General features: G+C 51.9%; 1 protein-coding gene across 1 annotated transcript; it reads right to left on the bottom strand.

Annotated features, from left to right (window-relative positions):
- Positions 1-927: 927 nt before the first annotated feature.
- IGFBP5 (insulin like growth factor binding protein 5) lies at positions 928-19,884 on the bottom strand. The gene is made up of 4 exons (XM_087819601.1): positions 18,775-19,884; positions 7,538-7,767; positions 6,890-7,009; positions 928-5,569 (listed from the first exon to the last, which is right to left on the bottom strand). Exons 1-4 carry the CDS (start codon positions 19,106-19,108, stop codon positions 5,438-5,440), a joined length of 816 nt encoding a protein of 271 aa, XP_087675727.1. The 5' UTR covers positions 19,109-19,884; the 3' UTR covers positions 928-5,437.
- Positions 19,885-20,851: the final 967 nt, after the last annotated feature.

Raw genomic sequence — 20,851 nt, 5'->3', positions numbered from 1 at the left:
GAGACTGGGCAAGGCACCCGGCCCCTCTCTGTGCCTCCTGCCCAGCTCTTGCCAACCCCCCCCCCCCCTTTGCCTTCACTGCTGAGCCTTGCTGGTGACCACACGTTTGCAAAGCTGTGCTTGGGTAGAGGGGCCTCAGGGAAGAGTTTCAGGGATACAGCAACCATTGGAAGGAGTGTGCCCAATGAGCGCAACGCCCCAGTTAGTCCACTTGACATGTGACTCAGAGGAGCAGGGCACAGGGTTGGGCTGGGGAGAGTGGAGGTGCCACTGATTTTGTCTCCCTCCTGTGCCCATGGATGGGAGGCCCTTGTCCGGAGCGGTCAGGGAGACCCATGAAGCACAGTGTGCTGCTGGGGGCTCCACAAAGGAAGAGGGGACATGGGGGTTGGGAGAAGAGCCCAGAAGAGAAGGGGTGCAGGAGGAACCGCATCAGGGTGACTGAGGCAGCAAGGACAAGGTAGGAACTATGCTCTTTAAGGCCCTGAAAGGCTGAAATCAGCCAGGAGCCACTTCACAGCTCCCCTCTTCACTGGGCAGAAACAGCAGTGGGCTGGGTAGGAGACGGAGGCAGGATTTGCCTCGACCAGAGGTTCCCAGGAGTAAGGGACCGAGGAACATTCTAGAAATGCCTTCCTTAAAATCCTCTCCAAAGAGAAGAGACGTGTCATTTGCTTAAGGATAGATTAAACGGTAAGCATGTAATAGTAGTAACAGTAGCGGAACACGCGTCGACTGCTCTGCTCTGACCCTGTGGAGCACACGAGCTCATTGGGACAGTTTTGGAGGGATGGAGGGGGACACTGGAGCTCTGGATGGGAGGGCGGGTCCGGGGTCCCCTGGGTCCTGCCTCCGCCTGGTCCTCTGTCCTTCCCTCTGGAGTGTGGCCGAGGAGAGTCCTGGGACCCGGAGGAAGCTGACGCAGGCTAACTGAATGCATAACTTTATTAAATAAATGCTTCGTCATGACAAACGACAAAGATCGAGGAGTAACATAAATTATACGTTGAATAAATAGCATACAGCAATCTTCACCTTTTTAATAAAACGTGAGATCTCCGTTTTGTTTGTTTTTGTTTCGTTTTTATTTCCTTAGGTACAAAATACTAACAGGAGGCGAGTTCTTCCGCATTCAGGTGAACTTTTTTTCTCCGCGTTTTTATTTTTCTCACCACAAACTGGTTTTGTCTGTTGGTTTGTTTATCCATTCTTTTCACCAGTAACGATTATGAGCATTTATTTTCTTAACAAAAAAAGTTGAAAACAAAAAGAAGAGAAAACAGAGCTATGGTATGTATGTATGTACGTATGTAAAACTATCGAGAACTACAGTAATATGTGCTGTGGTTATTGCTGTCTTAAAAAAAAAGAAAACCGAAAACCCAAACCGGTAGGCAACTCGGAATCTGAAGGATCTTGTCTGACAACTGTCTATCCGTGTGGGCTACTGTGTGGTGGTGCTGGTGGCGGCAGGTGGGACTCAGGCTGGTGTCCGGGGACCGGAGAAATGGGGCGAGTGGGCCGGGGCGGCTGGCCCTCCCACCTCCCGTGCCCCATCCAGAAGGAGTTGGAGAGAGGAGGCCAGAGTGTGTGGAGACGGCTAAACTACATACTCCATTAGAAAACCAAGAAAGGGTGTTTCAGAAAAGACACAAAAACCTAAGAGAAGAAAAAGTGGAGAAAAGTGCAAAGTACGTCTTGCACTTTAGTGGTTTCAAAAATAAAGACAGTACAACGCCCAGGTTGCTGGCAGGTCAAACCCCGTTCCCTTGTCCCACCACTTCTGAAAACGTAGCTTCCTTTCTCTTGGAAGCCAAAAAATGTCCTCTCCGAAACCAGAGGGTTGTTGCTTCTCCTTGGCCCACTCCTCTCTGAATTCCCAGTCTGAGCTGGAGCCCTCCGGGGCGGCTGAGCAGATGGAGAGGGACAACACCGCCCCCCTCTAAAGGGGGCTTGGTGGTTGTCATGGCAGCTCGGTGGCTGCTAGAGAGTTAGGTGGGGGGAGAAGGGAGGCTGAGGCCCGTCTCTCCCAGACCCCAGAGGAGGCTGACCCTGCAGGGTTACAGTGGAGACCACCAAAGTGGGGATGGGGACATGGGTGAGGGGAGAGGAGGTGGGACCCCGCAGGGCCTCCTGGGCTCCCTTCCTCCCCCGGTGAGGGCTGAGTGTCTCCAGGCCTGCCTGTTCAGGCCTGGCTGTCTGAGAAACTTTCAAGTCTCTAACCCCCCAGATGCCCTGCCTTGCCAGGGTGGGTAGGGCGGCTCTGGGGGAAGGACGATCAGTCCTGGCTGGGCCTCCCTTCATCACCAGGCAGCAGTGGGGGACAACAGGTATGCTCTACTGCTGGAGCGAGGCGTGAGTCGAAAGGGAGATGGGAAGAGACCTCCTGTTGGGGAAGGTCAACATTTGGGCTTGAGGCCATAGAAAGGCTAGAGCCTAAGGCCTCTAGTTGTACAGTCAGTGGCAAACAGGCAGCCTGGAGTCTAGGAGCGGCCTGCCCAGGACTCCAAGGCTGGCAGAGCTCCGCACCTGCCTTCCATCCCACCTGCCCAGGGGCCGGGCTCCATCGTCCCCAGTAACTCCCTCCCGTGGTCTCTCCACTCTGGGCAGTCCCATCCATCATGAAGGTCCAGGGTCTTCTAGGGATTGACCAGCTGACCAGGGTCACCCCCTGCAAATACTGGGGACTCACAGGTGTGGGTTAGTCATCATGAACTTTGGAAACCCGGCCATCATCCCCACCTCATGGCTGACAGCAAAGAGCTGATTTAAGGAGCAGAGGCCCATTCAAAGTCCAGTAAACAGTGGTGGGGGGTGGGGTGGGGTGAGAGAGCCCCTCTCAGGAACCAAGCCTGGGCCTGGGAGGGGTGAGGGTGGGGCATGCAGTTCCTGGCTCAGTCTTTTCTTAGGGGGAATGGTACCCCAGTATCCACTTGGCAGATCTGTTAGGTGACTGCTCAAGATCCAAAAGAAGGATGGGAAGAAAGAAGAGGGAGGTGGGGAAGGTTCAGTATACTGGCCTATGGCATAAAAATGTGAGTTAGGGGTTTGGGAACAGTTGCACAGGGAGATGGGATGCACTGATGCGGCAGGTCAAGTAAGTCCTTGTGGCTGCCATTCCCATCAGGCCCTTTGTCCTGTGGAGAGTGATCACCTCTCCCATCCCCAGCCAACTGTCCTGTCCAGGGGAGCAGGAGACATCCCCCAAGTTCCATAGCTGCAAGTTTTCCGCTAGATGGAGTAGATTTGCTTCTTTGCTGTCCCTCTTCGTTGCCCCAAGTCCGGTGTTGAAGTGTCTCCACGGTGTCATACCATCAGGAAAGAGTGGAGAGAGCTGTGCTCACCGTGAGAAAGGGTCTCCTTGCCAGTGTCCAAGCCCCCTTTCCTGACAGGCTATTTCAAGCCTCAGAGGACAGCCCCAAGACCACCCACTGTTGAGGAAGTCAGTGGAGAATGGGAGCTTCCTTGGTTCAGAATGTGGTGGCCAGATGACAGCACCACCAGGCATCCATTCCATTCTCCAACCCAGGGAGGAAGCCTGAGCTGGCCAGAGCCAATGAAGAGCTTAAAAGGCTCTCCAGCTTCAGTCCCTCACTGCAGGGTGAAGATGGGCATCTGAGCACAAAGTCTTATCCCTTCAAGACATGGCCAGTCTCTACTGACCCTTGCTCTGGTCCAGCTGCTAAGTCTAGAACCCACCTAAGGTTACCCTACTTTCCTGGCTCTAAGGCCTGGAGTTAGCCCCTTTCTCTTTTACAACCTGTCCGCCCATCTTCCTCTCTCCGTCCTCTTGAATCCCAGAGGACTTATCGGGTGGAGAGCCAGGGGGTTTCCATGGCTTTGGCCCCTTTCTGTTGCTTTGCTTCAAAGCTCGAAGGGGTCCTCCAGCCCTCTGTCCCTTCACTCCACCTGTCTGGCCTGAACAACCACTTCACCTGCTTTCTGTATCAAAACTTGTTCACCCCCACTCCCCTCTTTGCCACCTCTCATTTCCGTCTCTCTCCTGCTCTGCCAGCGTGAAGAGCGAGAGAGGCTTTCAAAATGCAGGCTCTGCCCAGATGAAATGGAAAGGCTGGGTGGGTCCAGCGGGTCAAACGTGGACCTGTTGCGCTCGCTCAGTGTGGGATCTGGACACGGTTCCTTCCAGAGAGACTGAGGGGTGTGCTGGGGAGCATGGTGGGTGCACATGGAGTGCTCTCGTCCACCTGGCTGTGTGGTTTGTGTGAACACATGTGTATGTGGGAAATCATGAAAAAAAATCCAACACTGTGTCCCACAAAGGGTTGAGTTTGCTGCTCATAAGAGGCAGGCAAAGCTGGTGCTATGGGTCGTGTTAGAAGGATATGAGCTGTCTTGGTTTTCCCAGAATGAAGAAGCTCCTCGATGCCCCCATAGGAACTACTTTGAAAAGTTAATGCAAACCTTTGAAAGAAAGGAAGGAAGAAAAAAAAAAAAGGAAGTACATTTATATGCCTATATATGACTACATGGAGCCCTGTAGGTAACACAAGCCCACTTTTCCAGCCTATCCCCCCCATGAGGCTGTGCTAGCTGTGAATCGAATGCACTGAGGGGCTGAAACCACATGCTTCAGCGCCGAGGTCTGGTCACCCCGGAGGAATAAGTCCTTCCACTGTTGGGGTGTGTATTGATTTCTAAAAGTTTGCACAGGGAAATATGCACATGTACTTAATACTTACGTATCTGCTTAAGAAAATCTATCTATCTAATATCACTGGGTTGTTAATTTATTTTGTTTTGAGGGGAATGGAATGCATTTTAGTTTTTATAAATTTGGAGGGAGAGAACACTCTCCTGGGGTGAGCAGAGGAAGGAGGGTTCGAGCCGCCTACTTGCTGGCCAGAGGAGGAGATAGACCCGGGAGAGGTGCTGACACCTTTCGTCTTTTCCTTGCTCTCCCTGTGACCAATGCAAACTGGGAAAGCCCCCAGTGTGTCATCAAACACCACATCTTGGGCCAAAACTCTAGTGCCAGAACATCTCCCCAGCTTGGGCCAGGGCTGCATATGAAAGGTGGGCCCAGCCATGGGGCCTGGGACCTTTCCTTCCTGCCCCGTTTCCCTTCCCTTTCCTACCTGTTCATCTTTCCCTCTCATGTCCACATATGCCTTCTCCCCTTCTCTGCCTCTCAGTCTTCCTCTCTTCCCTTCCCTGTTCATTCAACTTGCCTCAAAAAAGAAAACTACTTAAAAGGGGGGGGGGTGTCTCTTTAGCTTTTCTCATCTCCATTGTTGCCGTTTTCAAAGTTGAGACCTTGCTAGAGATTCCGAGGTCCTCATTTCCTCAATTAGATAGATATATGCATTTTTTTTTTTCCCTTAAATGAGATGAAATGAGTGGCGTCCTGGGGTGGAGGGAGGCACTGGCTGGAGTTGGGGCTGGGGGTAGGGTGAGGGGAGGGTGGGGAGGGGACGCATCACTCAACGTTGCTGCTGTCGAAGGTGTGGCACTGAAAGTCCCCGTCGACATACTCCATGCTGGGCAGCTTCATCCCGTACTTGTCCACGCACCAGCAGATGCCGCGTTTGCGGCCACGGGAAGGCTTGCACTGGGGGTGTGGAGAGAGACAGGCAGTGAGGGTGGCTGTGCCCCGAGGAAGCTCCACTCTGGCCGGGCCCTTCATCTTCCTACCCCAGGACAGGCTCTCGCCCTCAGAGAGTTGAGGGGTCTGTGCCCAACCCTTGGGGTTCTGGTGTCCCCACTGCATGGAGAGGGCCTGGCCTTGGCTACCTCCTCTGCCCTCTTTTTATGTCACCCATTCAGGATCTTTCAACTTGGTGTTCTCCAGAGAGCTGTGTGATCTGATAGTGATGATGATGATGATGACAGCAGGCATCACGTCTGCAGCTCTATGCCATGTACCAGCACTGCTCTGTAAGACTTACTCCACGCTAGGTACTATTCTAAGTGCTTCACAGAGATCGACCCGTCATTTCTCATAATCGTGTGAAAATAATAGGTACAGCTGTTCTCCATTTTGCATCAGGAACTGGAGGCAGAGATGTTAAATAACTAGAGTAAGAGCACACAGCTAGTGATGGGAGAGCCGAGAACTGGCCCAAGGCCGCCTGGCCCCTGGCCCCTAACTCAGACGAGGGTATATGGAACATCAGGGTCGCATGGGAGGGAACTTGTCAGAAAAGCAAAATTCTCAGAGTCCACCCAGACCCACTGATCAGACACTCTGAGCAGAGGGTGGGGACAGTAATTAGTGTTTTAACAGGCCTGCTGGGTGATTCTGATGCCCAAGGAAGGCTGAGAACCGTTGCCGTAGGGAATGTAGACCCAATTTAATAAGCTATGTACCACTGGGTTAACCAGGGTAGCCTGGCTGTGAATGGGACACGAAGCGATTTCAGGTGGTACGTGGTGAAAAGGTGTTTTAAAGTCATATATATATGTACATGTGTGTATATATATATTTACATATATGTATGTACTTATGTGTGTGCAGCAGAAAATAACACATACAACATGTGATGGGATGCGGTGATGTGAAGTTTCCTTTAAAAATTCATGTAGCCCTCGCTGGGTAGCTCAGTCGGTGAGAGCATCATGCCAGGGTTCGATGCCCAGTCAGGGCACATAGAAGAATCAGCCAATGAATGCATAAATAAGTGGAGTAACATATCATTGTTTTTCTCTCTCTCTTCCCCTAATAAAAATCATGTAAATAAGGCGAATCATTAAAATATAAGTAGACTGTAGTGTAGGAGGGAATGGGAAAAATCATGATTATGTTATGGGTATTGGGGTTTGAAAAACACTACTGTTAATGACAGAGATTTCAGGCATTTAGAGGTAGGGGTTTCCTGGCAAGTGCCCTTTCAAGAGCTCTTTGAACTTGGGACATGGGATGGGGACATACCTGCTTTCTCTTGTAGAATCCTTTGCGGTCACAGTTGGGCAGGTACACAGCACGGGGCACCATCCGAGGGCTGGCTTTGAGCTCCTGCAGGGCAGCCTCCATGTGTCTGCGGCAGGGGCCCTGTGTGTGGACAGGAGGGATGAGAGGTGTGGCAGGACCCAGGTGGAAACCACCTACATGTGCAGAACGCATGGCCCAGAGCTTGGGGGTCAAAGGGTCTGCAGGGAAAGCCACTACCTTTTGTTCCAATTAGTTGCTACCAAAGATCTTTCCTCCCTCTCACTTGTTAGGCACCGTGGGTGGGTAAAGTGTGCAAAACCTGCATTTTGACCAGGTACAGAGGCACATTGTCCCATCTATCTTCCATACTTCCCACCCTCGCTTTTCCATGACTCTGAGTAGTTACGCCTGGAGGTGGTCATCTGAGGATGCTCTAGGAGAGTGTTCAGCATCTGCCTAGGTAAGGACACAGTTCCAGGTCTGTCACACACCCAGTGTTTGCTCTGTACTCGCTGTGGTAGGTCCTTCTCTCGGGCTAGCCTAAGCACCTCCTGCTGCCACAAATGCTCACTTAGGCGTCAATCGGGGTGGTGGCAGAGGCTGGGGGTGTGGATGCAGAGGGAATAACAGGGAATCCTTGAGACTCACCTGCTCAGATTCCTGTCTTATCTCAGGGGCAGAGTTGACCCGGGGGTGGGCAGTGTTCTCAGCTCCCCCCACAAACTTGGACTGGGTCAGCTTCTTTCTGCGGTCCTTCTTCACAGCCTCGGCCTTCAGCTCGGAGATGCGGGTGTGCTTGGGCCGGAAGATTTTGGGGGAGTAGGTCTCCTCGGCCACCTCGGAGGTGGTTGGGTCCTCATGCTCCTGGGATTCTCGATCTGCAGGGAGAAGGAAGCAGAGGGTCAGCCTCTGGGGCGGAGACACAGATGAGCAGAGCCTGAGGCTCTGAAGTTGGGGTGAAGAGACTGGGTCTCTGCCTTCCTGGAGCTTAAATAAAAACCAGGGCATCACAGTCAACACTCATGTAAGTGGTGGGAAGTTGCTGGCATGACTGGTGTCCCATAGAGTGAATCTAGGAAGACTTTATGGAGTTGGGGGAGTTGTTGAAAAAGTCAAGCTGATGAGTGAGGAAAGTTTGAGGGAGAGGACTTTGTGGGGGAAGGAAAGGGGAAGAAGGAGAGAAGTGGCCTTTGGGAGGCTTGCTTATGGGGCTGGCTAAGCAGATAGCACGGTGGCTGGGGGTGAAGCTTTGATGTCAGAATACAACCTGGAGATCTTGGCTGTCAGAGGAAAATTGGGGATAGCCAGGGCATGGACAAGAAAGGCCAAGTATAACCTCTTGTGAGGTCTTTGTGCTTTTAGAACTGCTGGACTTGATATATATTTGGATTTGAGGAAATTGGGGGTGGGAGGGTCCTGGGGGTCTGGATTAGCAGAGTGGGAGAACCATCATAAAACACAGGAGGAGGGGACCTGGGAAGCCAGAGGTATAGGCCTGGAGGGGAACAGTGCCAGCAGGTGGGGGGGATGTGAACTCCGAGGCCTTGCTCCCTCCTCTGGCTCAGAGCTGACTCTGCTCTCTAGGCCCTGGATGGGCTGGAACATAACCCAGCTAAAGGCCAAGAGAGGCCGACAGCTGGCTGGGACTGGTGCGGTTATATATAGGGGTGGCTTGGTGACAGTCTATACTTAGCTGACTTATGACCTTTAAAGAAAGAGGACTTTGTTCATTTATTTATTGATCTGTTAATTCCACCTGCCCAGCCTTTCCTGGGTCCACAGATTTCCATTTAATTCTTACCTCACAGGTACCCTCCTCTCAGGCCCTGTTTCTCCTCTCAGTTCCTTGACCCCACCAGCCTATGCAGACCCAGGGTGTGTGTGTGGCCAGGATGCTCGAGGTGAGACCTGGTACAGGGCAGGGTGGGCGGGGGCAGGGAGGCCCTGCCTTTATCTCCTACTTTTCTTTTCAGATTCAGAAAAAGCAAATAGGGCTTCGAGGTGACCCCAGATAACTCAAATGGGGCACAGGAAAACCCTATTCTCCACCCCCTTCGCAGGCACTGTGAGGGAAAGAGGAGAGGGGTCCCAGCAGGGGTGGGTGAGGGGAGGTGTGGGAGAGGGAAGCTGGGTGAGAAGAGGCTGTTTTGTGTTCCCAGGGCAGGAGCTCTACCCAGGGGAGGTTACGGGTGTGTGTTAAGAAAGGCATTTGGAGACCTGGCCAGACTTGGTCAGGATGGCTAGTGGCAGGAAGCATCCAACACCTGTTTGCTGGCTGGGGATGTGTCACATTTAACTGAACAGGTATCCAGTCTTTAAGGCGCTGGCAGGGAAGTCCCTGCTCTGAAGAAGCCTCCACAGGTTTGCAGGGTTCTGGGCAGTCAGTTGACTTGGGTTGTTTATCACAGGAGAGGAAGATGGCGGGGAGGAAGCAGATAGCAAAGCCAGGAGCAGGCTCTCCCTGAACTAAATTCAACACCAGGATCCCTGTCCCCTACTTTTGTCTTTCATTCCATCTTCCCACCACGTGCTGGCTCAGTGCGCTGACTCTACTGCGTCCAAGCCTGCTGTGATGATTCATCAGCCTGTGATGCGCCGGTCAGTGGAATGCAGCCTTCCAGGAATTAGCTGATAGAGGGATGCTTTGGGGTAAACCTATTCTTCTTGGTTGTGGGACAAGCTAGAGTGGGGGTGGGATGCAGGGAGGAGCATAGCTGGTTTGGGAGACTATATAAATTAAAAGGCTAGGGTTCTGTTATCTAGTAACTCAGGTCCAAACCTGAGGCTCAGGTCTTGGGAAGAGGAGGGGAAGAGGGGAGGAGTGAACTGTGGTGTGGACGGGTTGCTGAGCCCATCTCACTGAGGGACTTGAGACACTTCACTCAACCTCTCTGGACAAAACCAAGCATTCTAATCCTCAAACTTAACCCCATGGCCCCTATTACTTAGGCAGCAGGAGAGCCGAGTACCAAAGATACTCTTCAGAGTCTTGTGGTCAGTCACCTGTAGGCAGAGGGACAGTGGAAAGTTGGAGGGGAGCCAGGGCAGAGCCTTGGAGATGAAAGGGCTGGAAAGTGGACCCAGAGCTGGAATGCCAGAGCCAGCAGGCCCTACTCAGCTGCTCTGGCAGAGTCATAAATAGGCTTTCAGTTTGGGACGGGTTTAAGTGTGAGATAAAACAAGAAGGCACGAGTAGACTGGCAGCTCCTAAGCTATTTCATCAAGGGAAAGTGGACCGAGGTTGTGGAAGGGATTTAAGTGAGATGTAAGGGAGGACTTCCTGGTGAGGTTGCCCTACAAGAATAGCAACTGAAGGAGCAAAAGAGTGCAGTGGGTTCTGGAACCTGTTGGACAAACAGGTCAATACCTCCACACAACCAGTAGATGGCAGAGGAGACTGATGACCACACAACATGCCCCAGGTTTATTGCTAGAGATTGTAAGTAATCTTAAAATCAGGAATTTGTGTGCCTGTTTCTGTGACAACCACCCCAAACCTCTCCTTCTCTCTGCGTGTCTGCAGCATGTATTTAAAGAGTCAGGGAGATGGATAAGTGAGGACTGGAAAGGACCCACATGAAGGGAGGGTGGAGAAGGCAGGTGTGGGAACTGGAGGCCAGCTGTTTCTTTCACCAGCAATTAAAAAATGACCAGGGTAAGAAGCGAAACATATCTGGAACCTCCCTTCCCATCTCCAGATGTCATTTTGAAAGGATTCTGCAGAGGATGGGAAAGGTGGAATGCTCAGTGCTGTTCCCTTCGCCTTTAGCTCCATGATCTAGTTGCCGATGACTGAGGAAGCGAGAGCTGTCACATTGCCCTGATATTTACCTTCAGGGTGGGCTGTGATTCTGTTCTGACTTCTACCCCCAGTCCTCTCAACCAGCTCACTGATGGCCCAACCCCTGCCATTTTATGCTGGCCATCTCATTTCCTCCTTCATTCATAGGTGCCACCCATCCACGCTGGTACAGTAACATTCACTGAGGCACAGACGAGGACATGGGCCCTCCCTGGGCCCACACCTGCCTGAGGACTATGCTATTCTCATGTCCCAGCAAACACAGAGGGTGCCTGGGTGCAGGCCTGGCCACTATGGACCCGGAGGCATGCTGGGGTGGGCAGATCTACTCACAGCTCAGGTGCACAGAGCATACTCCCCACCAGGCTCCACAACTGTCTCCAACATGCCCTCTTGCTGCCGCTGTTTTCTTGTAGCGACGGGATGCTTTAGCAACACTAACAGGAGCGTGCTCTTAAGAAACATTCTGATTCCACCCTGCTCCCTAGTTGCAAAGATGGATGGGTCCAACCTGGGACCTGCTGCTCCCCACAATCTGACCTTCCACCCTGCAGCTCTCGGTCTGCCCTGACACCATTAATGGCCCGCTCCCGGGCTGGTGGTAGTTCCCATTCTATCATAACCTCATGATCCAACTTCAGAGAAAACTGGGTGGCCCAGATCTTGTGACTTCGCTTACGGGAACGGAAGAAACTGAGGCGTACTTGGAATTCACAGCTCAGGAGGAATGTGGGGCTTTGCCAGGCCACCTGGACCTGGAGAGAGGAAAGTCTCTTTTTCTAGCCAGAAGACAAGATGGGTTCGCCCAGAATCTCTCTACAAGGAATGAAAAAGGGAGCTGGGTTTCCACTGGCTCTCGTTCCAGCTCCCTCTGTGGAATTTAAACAATAATCTGCTTAAGGGCAGAGGCTTGTCATTTATCTTTGTCTCTCCAGTGTATGGCACTTCATAAATAATCTTTAAATGGAGAGATGCATCAATCTACACAAGACACACTGTGAAGTGGGTCTAGAGACTTTTCTGTCTATAAGCTGGGGTGCGTTGGAACTCAGTGGATGCCCCGAGAGGAGATCTCACAGGTGCCACTGTCTTTAAGCACCAGAAGTGCCACAGAGGGAGTGAGGGGCAGAGGAATGAGCCTCACAGGACAGGGACAGAAGTAGGGGTCCCTGGGTTTGTGGGCTTCTTTTTGGTCTCAGGCTTCACTGTCCAATACAGTAGCCACTAGTCACATGTGGCTATTTAAATTAATAACTATGAAATCAAATTACACATTCAACTCCTTAGTCACTATCGCCACATTTCAGGTACTCAATAGCCACCTCTATCACTGCAGAAAATTCTACTGGCCAGCTGGTCAGAAGGCACAGATCTGCGCCTGGGTATGGCTAGATGTTCCAAATCCCCTCCCCACCTTGCCCTGTTTCCTGGCCAGCCTGCAGCCGCCTGCTCTTTGCTACAATATGAGGCTTATAGCAGAATGATGGATCTGCTGCTCACTGTTTAAAAAACCATAAGGCATGTCTCATTCTCCTTAAGTCTGACTGTTTCCCAGCTGCAGATGCCAAATGACTCAATTACACTGCATGCACATGCCATTGCATAGAGAGAAAGGGGACAGGGTGCTAGGGAGGGGCTGCAGAGCCTTCCAGGGGAGCTATAGCATCCCTCCTCCTGCCCATTCCACCCCTAGCCAGTGTCTGCCTTGCCCCAGTCTCTCTGGAAAGACACTGTTTTCTTTTCTTCTGTGGTCAGTCACAGATGTGCATGTTCTGGGCTCCTTTTAACCTGAATTATGGGCTGAGAAGGGAAAAAGCACCGACTTTCCAAGAGGAAAACAAACCCAAACAACTGTCATCCTCAGTTGCCAGATGGAAGGAGTTGCAAGAAGACACAGAAGGAGAGTCCTGTTGACTTGGGATGACTTGCAGAGGTGGGAGCAGGTTCAGAAATGTTGACTGCACAGTGAGGGCAATAGGCTTCCCTGGCTGAGCTCCTCCCAGCCCCCACCCCATTTCAGGCCAGGAGAACTAACATGGTTAGGCGCCCCAAGCCAACAGCAAAGTTGACCAATATGAGTGTGTCACGTTTCTATCCTGAGCAAAGAAATAAAGACATCATATAGCAAAGTGGATGAACATAGCCAGGATGCCTGCCCTCAACCTCCATTCATCCTTCTTGGGAGGAAGATGGGCTACTGGCGATGGTTCAATAAATCCTGGTGCAGATTTACTCTGACCACTCTTAGTTGCTTCCTTTCCTCTCTTTGCCTCACCTGAGTTAGGGGGAGGGTGACAATGGCCCCTTCTCCACAGGGTTGTTGTGGGGATTAAATGAGTTGATATGCGCTAATTACCCCTCAGCACAGGTCTCTGCTGCTTCTCCCCTCCTTAGTTCCAGTCATCAACTCAAAATTTGGTTGCTTGACACCTGGTTGACAGGTATCTACTCGTACATCACAAGATCTAAGGCTCCCTGGATGCAGAAAGTGATGGCTCTATCCTAGTGTCTAGGGAGTCTGATTGCTGACCCCAGGTGAGGACTTTGCACAAATGCTTCTGGGAACCAGTCTCCACACAGAGGACTTGCTCTGCCCTAAGGCACTGGGTCTCCTTCCCTACAGGTGGAGGGAGAAAGGGTGGCCAGCCACCCTCCACAGTGTGGATGTGGCAGGTGTCAAGTTGGTGACACTCCCTGAGAATGATAGGTGGGGTTCCACTCACACAGTCTCCACTGTCCAGGGACCAGGGGTAAAGAAAGGATCCTCCTCATTTTTTTTTTCCTCCTGGGGCCAAACCAAGATTCAGGGCTGTGACTCTGGTGTACATTTCTCTGGTGTACATCCCTGAGAGGCAGTTGGCAATAAATTGACTCAGAAGAAATGTACACTGATGCATAATTCCCAAGATGAGTGTCTCCAGCCAGGTTTCTCTAGAGGTGGGGAAGGCGGAGCATGATCAGTAGAAACGTCTATCTTTTCCCCTACACAACCCAAACCAGAAGGTAAAGGAGGGGCTAGGCAGGGAGCAGCCTCTTAATGGAAGAATCGGAGATGAGGTGGGGCAGGAAGCCCTGGTTCATTTCTCCGACCTGGCAACACTCCCACTTGTGACTCATCACAGCCCATTCAGAACATTACAATTAGGCAGCCACATTCTGCATTACCTACATGACCAGAAGGCGGCAGGTGGACTGAACCCTCTCTGGTCCCTCTGAGAGGCTCTGGTGTTAGTCAAACAAGGGAATCATCTCCTGTTCAGTCAATCAAAGCTCTGACCCATTTCTTCTTTGACTCTTTGGAGGCAGGAGGAGAGCCTGGAGACTGCAGTTCCCTCTCAGGTGTGGGAGGGGCTTGCTGGTGGCCACTAGCCACATGTGGCTAATAGAAAATTTGACAGATGTGGCTTGTATTATATTTCAATTGAACAGTGCTGTTCTAAAGGATCTGGGATGAGAGCCATCTTTGCTGGGGTAACAGAGAGACACTACAGGTTAGATTGGGTCTAAGCGAGAACCCTGGTGACTAGTGAAGAAAGCCAGGAATAGCAAAATGGAGCCCTAAAACAATAGAGAAGAGCTGAGTTATAGTCCTAATTCTGCCACTAACCTTGCATCTAATTTTGGGCAAGTGACTCTGCATTCTGGGCCTCAGCATCCCCATCTGTAAAATGAGGGCCTTGACTTCAAGGATCGCATGGGTTCCTTCACTTTAGCATTCTTTGGCGAATACCCAGGCAATTCCTGGAGAGACATTGGGACCTTGCGAAGCCAAATGGCTAGGCAGGAAAGGCCACTTTGCCCTTTACAGAGATTTCCAGTCACTCTTTTTGATTTATATATTTTTAAGACATCATAACAGAAATCATGGAAAGAAATGGAACTGGAAAAAATGTGGGGGAATTCTCTGGATATAGGGGAAAGTGGAGTAGAAGCTTAAAACTGGCTTCCTTTTTATTTGCTTATTTATTTTTGCAAGTATTGAATAAATCATTGTTTTGAAAAACATATACAGATGGCAATTTAAGGATGGTCTCTGGGGATTGCAACTTTTGGACCAACTGTAGTAAAAATGCAAAACAAAAACTCAAACAAACCCCTCCAAATCGCCTCCTTGTCTCTCACCACAACCATTCTTCTTCTGGGTCGGGTCCTCCTTGGTACCTGGTCCCTTTATGGCGTTCTTCCAGTTTCTGGATGCACTGGGCCTTGAGTACCGTGATCTTTCTTTAAAGTTTCATTTTTCACACATTATATAATGCAAAGTTTCAAAGGCATTGCTCAGGTACAAAGTAAAATCTTTAGACAAAAGTCACCTTTTCTTCCTGCTAGCTCCCCCCTCCCCCATTAAGGGGACCAGGGCTTGGTTGGGATTCATGCTCCCATGCCCTTTGCTGTAACTCTCACAGTGACCTCTGGCTCCTGGGGTCAGCCCTGTTCTCCCTCTACAGCTGCAAGCCCACCTGCCTGCTCAAATCCAGCCCAAGCCCTGGGACTGACTCACAGCTGCTCTGACTTAAAACTCAAGCTCTCCGGGGATGCCTTGGCCCTTGGGGGGGAGGGGGGGGATGGAGAAAGGAAGGGGGGAGTTGGAGGGAGGGACGGGGAAGGGGAAAATTGAAATGGAAAAAAAATGTGACCAACTGTGTTTGCTCTTCCAGCCCGTGTTGACACAGCAGTAAGGGGTGGGGTGGGGGGGTTTAGGGAGGAATGGGGGGGGCAGTATTGAGAGGTAAGAAAAGTCAAGTTAAAAGCAGCATCTCTTGTCTTCCCAACTCCATTTTGGTTGGTGCAGGGCACAGCCAGCCTCTTAAAGACTTGTTTCAAAGGGGGGGGGGGGATGCAGGTGGGAAAAAAAATGTGCTTCCTTCAGTTTTCCATGATCTTGTTCAACCCAGACACACATTTGGCCAATAAACCTAACTCTGGAACTTGCCTTCAACATGGCATTTTAACCAGGTTTGGAGTGGAAGCTAGGGTGATGAGGCCAAACCCCTAAAAGAAGCAAAGGCTGAATTCATTTTTATTGAGGTATTTTTTTTCTTTCCCAGCACCATATTTTCTGTCTTTCTCTTTTATTTCTCAATGACGGTACTGAAACCAAGAATCAACTTCATCCCGCATCCCCACCTTAAGGTTTCCCAGGCCCAGGAGAGATCTCCCAGACTAGGGCAAAGATGCGTGCAGCCCTCCCGCGCACAAAGCCACAAGGCTCCTACAAACAATGCCCAGAACAAAGCCCAGCCCTTCCTCCACTCGATCCAGCTCACTGATATTTATTGAGCTTGGCCCAATAAATAACTCTCCTCCCGCCTCCCTCCAGTCTCACACACACTGCGCTCTGTTTCTATATCTATCTTTGCCCCTCCACTGGACGAAAGAAAATGCAGGGGTCCGGGTGCTCCCAGCCGCAGGCTGGCGGGCTGACTCCCTCCCCAGTTGCACAGCAACGAGCTCGCAAAACACCAGATCTGCGCCAGCGCGCCCTCCGCCCTCCCCGGCGCTCTTCCTCCCAGAAGCTTTGGCCGCTTGCCACCTAGCTCCCCATTACTAATTCAAAAATGCATTCTTTTGTGGGGGGTTGAAAAAAAGATCTAGATCTATCTCTATATATGCACATATGTTTTTGGGGTGTGTGCGTGTGACCTATACCTTTATATTTATATGGAAACTGCGGAAAGGAGCGGCGCACCCGAGTTCGCACTGCTGGGTTTTTTGGGGGGTGGGGGGAGTGGTGGTGGTATGTGTTGGGGAACAGGAATTTTGGTCAAAGGAGTTCACATTCTCCTCCCTTTCTTTGTTCATCTCCCACTCCTTAAGAAGTTCCTCTGTGCCATCTCCAACTTTTGGGGGACCCACCCAACAGTTTTGGAGCTGAAAAGCTTGAGCGAGGAGCGCCCACCCGCATCTCATCTGTCCCGAGGGAGGCGTCGTCCCGGCCGCTGGGTAGAGCGCAGCCGTCAGGGGACAGCAGTCGGGTAGGCACCTGCCTAAGGCGGGTGGAGTCGGTTAGAAAGGCTGGGGCTGGGGGGGGCCGGGGGGGGGCAGGGGGGAGGGGCTGCTAGTATTGGTCCAAAGGCACCTTGAAGGTGGGGGTTGAGGAAGGGGCTGCAGAGAAATCTAAAGGGCATCTTGCTTGGGACAAAAGCTGGTGTGTGTGTGTGTGTGTGTGTGTGTGCGTGTGTGTGTCACCTACCACACCACACCAACCACGCTGTTGGGCGAATAAAAGTGGGGCCAGAATGTGGCTGAGCGATACCTGGCATACTTTCGATGTGACTAGGTTGTTAACCAGAGGGCTCGCTTCCAAGCCAGGAAATCGATTCGTACCACTTAGCCCCCCCACTCCCCCCCCCCTAACTTTTTTCAAATCTACATCTCCCACGATGAAGGTCGGCGGGACCGCTGTTCTTAATAAAAATAACTCCACAAACTGGCCTCGGGGGCCTCCAGAGGACGCACGTTGCCCTCCGTCTTTTTTTGCTGACAGCAGTGCCGAGCGAGACCACCTCTTGCAAAGCCGGAGGGGCGGCCACCTGTAACGCAAAACCTGCGGGGTTTTGAAAGATCTGGGTCGAGCCTAGGAAAACTCTCCTGCCTCTTCTCAAGCACCGATGCACTTCTTTCTTGTATGACAATGTCTGTAGTGCGCAGTTTAAGAAAACTCATGTTGGGGTGCTCATAGTGGAAGGGGATAGGAGAGGAGACGGGCATCGTCCCAGGAGTAACTACGCTGAATAAACATTATTTAGCCAAGTCTTAAGCCTTTTCGGTGAGAATCAATAACCAGTTTGACGTCTGAGAATGCAGATTTTTGTGTATAGTTTATTAAAACATTTTTTAAAAACTTAAGATTAGGTAATTCTTTCCAAAAAGAAACTCAGGTCTAAAGGAGGCAGAACTGTTCTCATTAAACAAGTAGCTCAACCTTTTAAACCCTAGACTCCTGGCGCTGAGAATTTGGGGGCAGGGCAACCCGGGGCGGGGCTACTTGGAGGCGGAGGGGAGGCAACGGGGTGTGGCCTTTCCAGTCCCCGCCCCCTTCATTTGGCATTCAGCGTTTTCAGGGCCCCTCTTCTATTTTACACCACACCCACTTGTGGTCAGGTTTAAGAGATGGGGGCGGAGGGGATTAGAACTAACGGAGAGTTATGAGTTCTAAACTTCACATCCCCTCTTGCCTCCCGACCCTATATATATATCCACCTTTCGTCCTAGGTTAAAAATCTGAATGGGGGGGTGGGAGTAATTAGACTCAGGGACGAATATCCAGCATAGGAACATCAAACCCTTCTTCCCTACCCCTCCCAGAGCCCCCCCCATTACCCCACTGACCTCCCCCCTCCTCCGCCGTACGTGCCTGAAGTAATCTTTCCCTTTCTAGGAGGAAAAAAAAAATCTCTCACTTTAATCTGTTTTGCCAGCTATCACAATCAATCATATCAAATCCAAAGTAATGGGTGTGCACGTGGGAGGGGCATCAAAGTCCTCACCCAAAAGGCATTCGCTACCCAGGGTTCGTGCGCGCGCGCATGTGTGTGGGGCAGAAGGATACAAACGTCAGGAGGGACTGGTAGGGGGGCAGGGGCTGGGAGGGACAAAGGTGGAATGAGTACGGAACGCCTCTCTTTCCAGGTCCCCAGTTAAAGTAGTATTTTAACAAAGAGATTTTTTTTTTTTCAAGTTCAGAAAAAAAGCAAAACGTGTTGGGTGGCTAGGAGGTGGTGGAGGGAGTTGATAATGAAATATGCACCCTTTCAGACTGGAGATTGAGCACCTGGAGATTAGGACCTAGAGACCGCCCGGGAGCTCAGAGTCAGTATTCAGGCCGGGGGGAGGGGTGGGGTGGGGTAGATGGGGGCAGGGTGTGGAGAGGAGAGGAGACCGCGAGAGGCTCGGACAGACAGCAGCCCAGGGTGGCTGGATCGGCCAGGGCTCCAATTCCTCGGTGCAAAGACCCTCCCCGCCCTCCTCCCGGGCTGCACGCCGGCTCGAAGCCACTTTACGAGCCGAGCGCGCGAGGCCAGCCCGTCCCCGTCCCCCGCCCGTGCGCCGGGTAACTGACTGGCACCCTGAGCGCGCTCACCGATCTTGACTTGCTCGCGGTAGCTCTTTTCGTTCATGCAAACCCCACGGCCGTGCAGCAGGGCGTGCAGGGGCTTCTCCTCGTCTTGCCTGGGGAGGCAGCGCAGCCCCTGGGCGCAGCGCTCAGTGTAGACGCCGCACGACTGCCCCTCGGCCAGGGCGCAAGTCATGCAGCAGCCGCAGCCGGGCTCCTTGACTAGCTCGCAGCCCAGGGGGCTGGGGGGGCACATGGAGAGGGCTTTCTCGTCGCAGGGCTCGCAGTGCACGAAGGAGCCCAGGCCCTGGGCCGGCCCCGCACAGGCGGCCAACAGCAGTAGGACCGCGGTGAGCACCATCTTCCTCGAATCTCTCCCTTTACCGTGGGGCGGGGTAGGAGAGCGAGAGTGCAGGGAGAAAGGGGCCAGGAGGGAGCCGGGGAAATTTAAAAAAAAAGTCTGGCAGGTAGAGCAGGTGCCCTTCCCCAGACGACTGCAAAATGCGGGGAGAGTTGGTGGGCTGGGGTGCCTGCAAGCAAGTCCCAGTTACAGGGATTAAAGACTTGCAACAGGTTGGGGCAAAAGAGCAGCGCCAGGTGCACGCACTGAGAGTGGGGCCGGACAAAAACCCCAAGCCCGACCTGGTCAGAACTGCGGGGGGGGGGGGGGGGGGGGCAAAAATTGTTCACCCCAAAGCAACCACCGGAATAAAGAGCTCGGAGGCTGTGGAGGAGACGGGGTAGGGGAGAAAAATGGGTTTGTCTTCAAAAATTTTGTTTAAAATCTAAAGCACACCCTGCTCCTTTCTAACCCTCAGCTGCTAGCAGCGCGCGGCTGCCGCGGAGCAGGTAGAAGGCGGCGGCTGCAGCCGCAAGGGGTAGGGGAAAATGTTGAAATCAAGAAAGTTAAAAAAAAAAAAAAATCCCAAACCCTAACGCCTCTTTTCTCCCACTCTGCAACCACCTCTTCGAAATTCCCAAGTTCGGCGTGAAGCCCAGAGAAGGGTGCAAACGGAGGAGAGGGTAATTAGAAGGAGCAAAAAAGAGGAAAAACCCCGCACGGCTTCGCAGCTTTTCCTAGCTCTTTTACCCCCGCAGAAGTTTCCAAAGAGACTACCGGCTCCGGGCGAGCACGCGCTTTTAAATAGGCGGCCCTGGCTGCCAGCCAGTTTGTAACTGCAATTTGAGCTCCCAACACCCAACCCAGGCAAGGATGCCAAGGAGCTTTGCAGTGCGAACTCACACGGAGTGGGGGTGGGGAGAGGCCTTCGAGACACTCAGGGGCTCCCCTTCGCTCCGCGAACAGCGCCCTCCTCCCCGCGGAATGTAAGGAAGGGGCGTGGGGGACAGGGCTGGGGCTGTGCGAGGGAAGAGAAAGTGGGGGGCATGTGTGTGCTGTGGATGGCGGACTCAATGAGGAGTCGCTCAGTCTCCCCCCCTCCCACCTCTTCACTAGCCCAAGCCGAGGCTGGAGAGAGCTTTTATTTTATTTTGTTTTATATTTTGTTATTTTATTTTATTAGCCAACTAGATATATATGGTACCCAAGGAATTCTTCCCAAGCTTTGGTAAATGGCTGTCTGCTGGTGTCTTAAGTTACCATGAAAGGTGTATGTGTGTGTGTGTGTTGGGGGGGGGGGGTTGTTAGTGTAGGATGGCCAGCGTTCCCTGATGGGTGGTGAATTGAATTAAAAAGAAAGCAAAAGAAGAAAAACTGAATTTCCCCCCTAAAAGCTTGGGAAAAGGGATTTAATTGAGAGTTTCTGTTGCTGGTGGAGTGACTGTCTTTGGGCATATGGTCAAGCAAGACAGGTGTGGCCACTTCCCTTCAGCTATATTGTTCGCCCAGGGAAGGGTGTGTGTGTGTGTGTGTGTTGTGTGTACTTGCAGGAAGGGACATTCAGACCAGGGCACTGTAGGGAACAGTAGGCTATAGAGACTGGCACTTGGAGGAAAGGCTCAGTCTGAAAATCATGCCTGGTGATCTAAAATATGCTGGGGTGGAAGTTTTAGGTGGAAGGAAGGCACATTGGAGTAATGCTTTCCCTCCATGTTCTTTTAAAGGGGTATTTCTTTGGTCAGGGTCACATCTTTGGAGGGAATG

This window comes from Miniopterus natalensis, chromosome 8 (genome assembly GCF_054644295.1).
Source record: "Miniopterus natalensis isolate mMinNat1 chromosome 8, mMinNat1.hap1, whole genome shotgun sequence".
In the NCBI taxonomy this organism is placed as follows: domain Eukaryota; kingdom Metazoa; phylum Chordata; class Mammalia; order Chiroptera; family Miniopteridae; genus Miniopterus; species Miniopterus natalensis.
The sequence above is the reverse complement of the archived record's forward strand: the minus strand, read 5'-3'. Positions and strand labels throughout refer to the sequence as shown.

What these genes read in the sequence shown, in the direction of transcription:
- IGFBP5 (XM_087819601.1), bottom strand. Translation starts at nt 19,108, where the DNA reads ATGGTGCTCACCGCGGTCCTACTGCTGTTGGCCGCCTGTGCGGGGCCG. An exon ending in CCGCGAGCAAGTCAAGATCG is followed by an intron (nt 7,768 to 18,774) that starts GTGAGCGCGCTC and finishes TTCTCCCTGCAG; the next exon opens with ATCGAGAATCCCAGGAGCAT. An exon ending in GATTCTACAAGAGAAAGCAG is followed by an intron (nt 5,570 to 6,889) that starts GTATGTCCCCAT and finishes CCACACCCCCAG; the next exon opens with TGCAAGCCTTCCCGTGGCCG.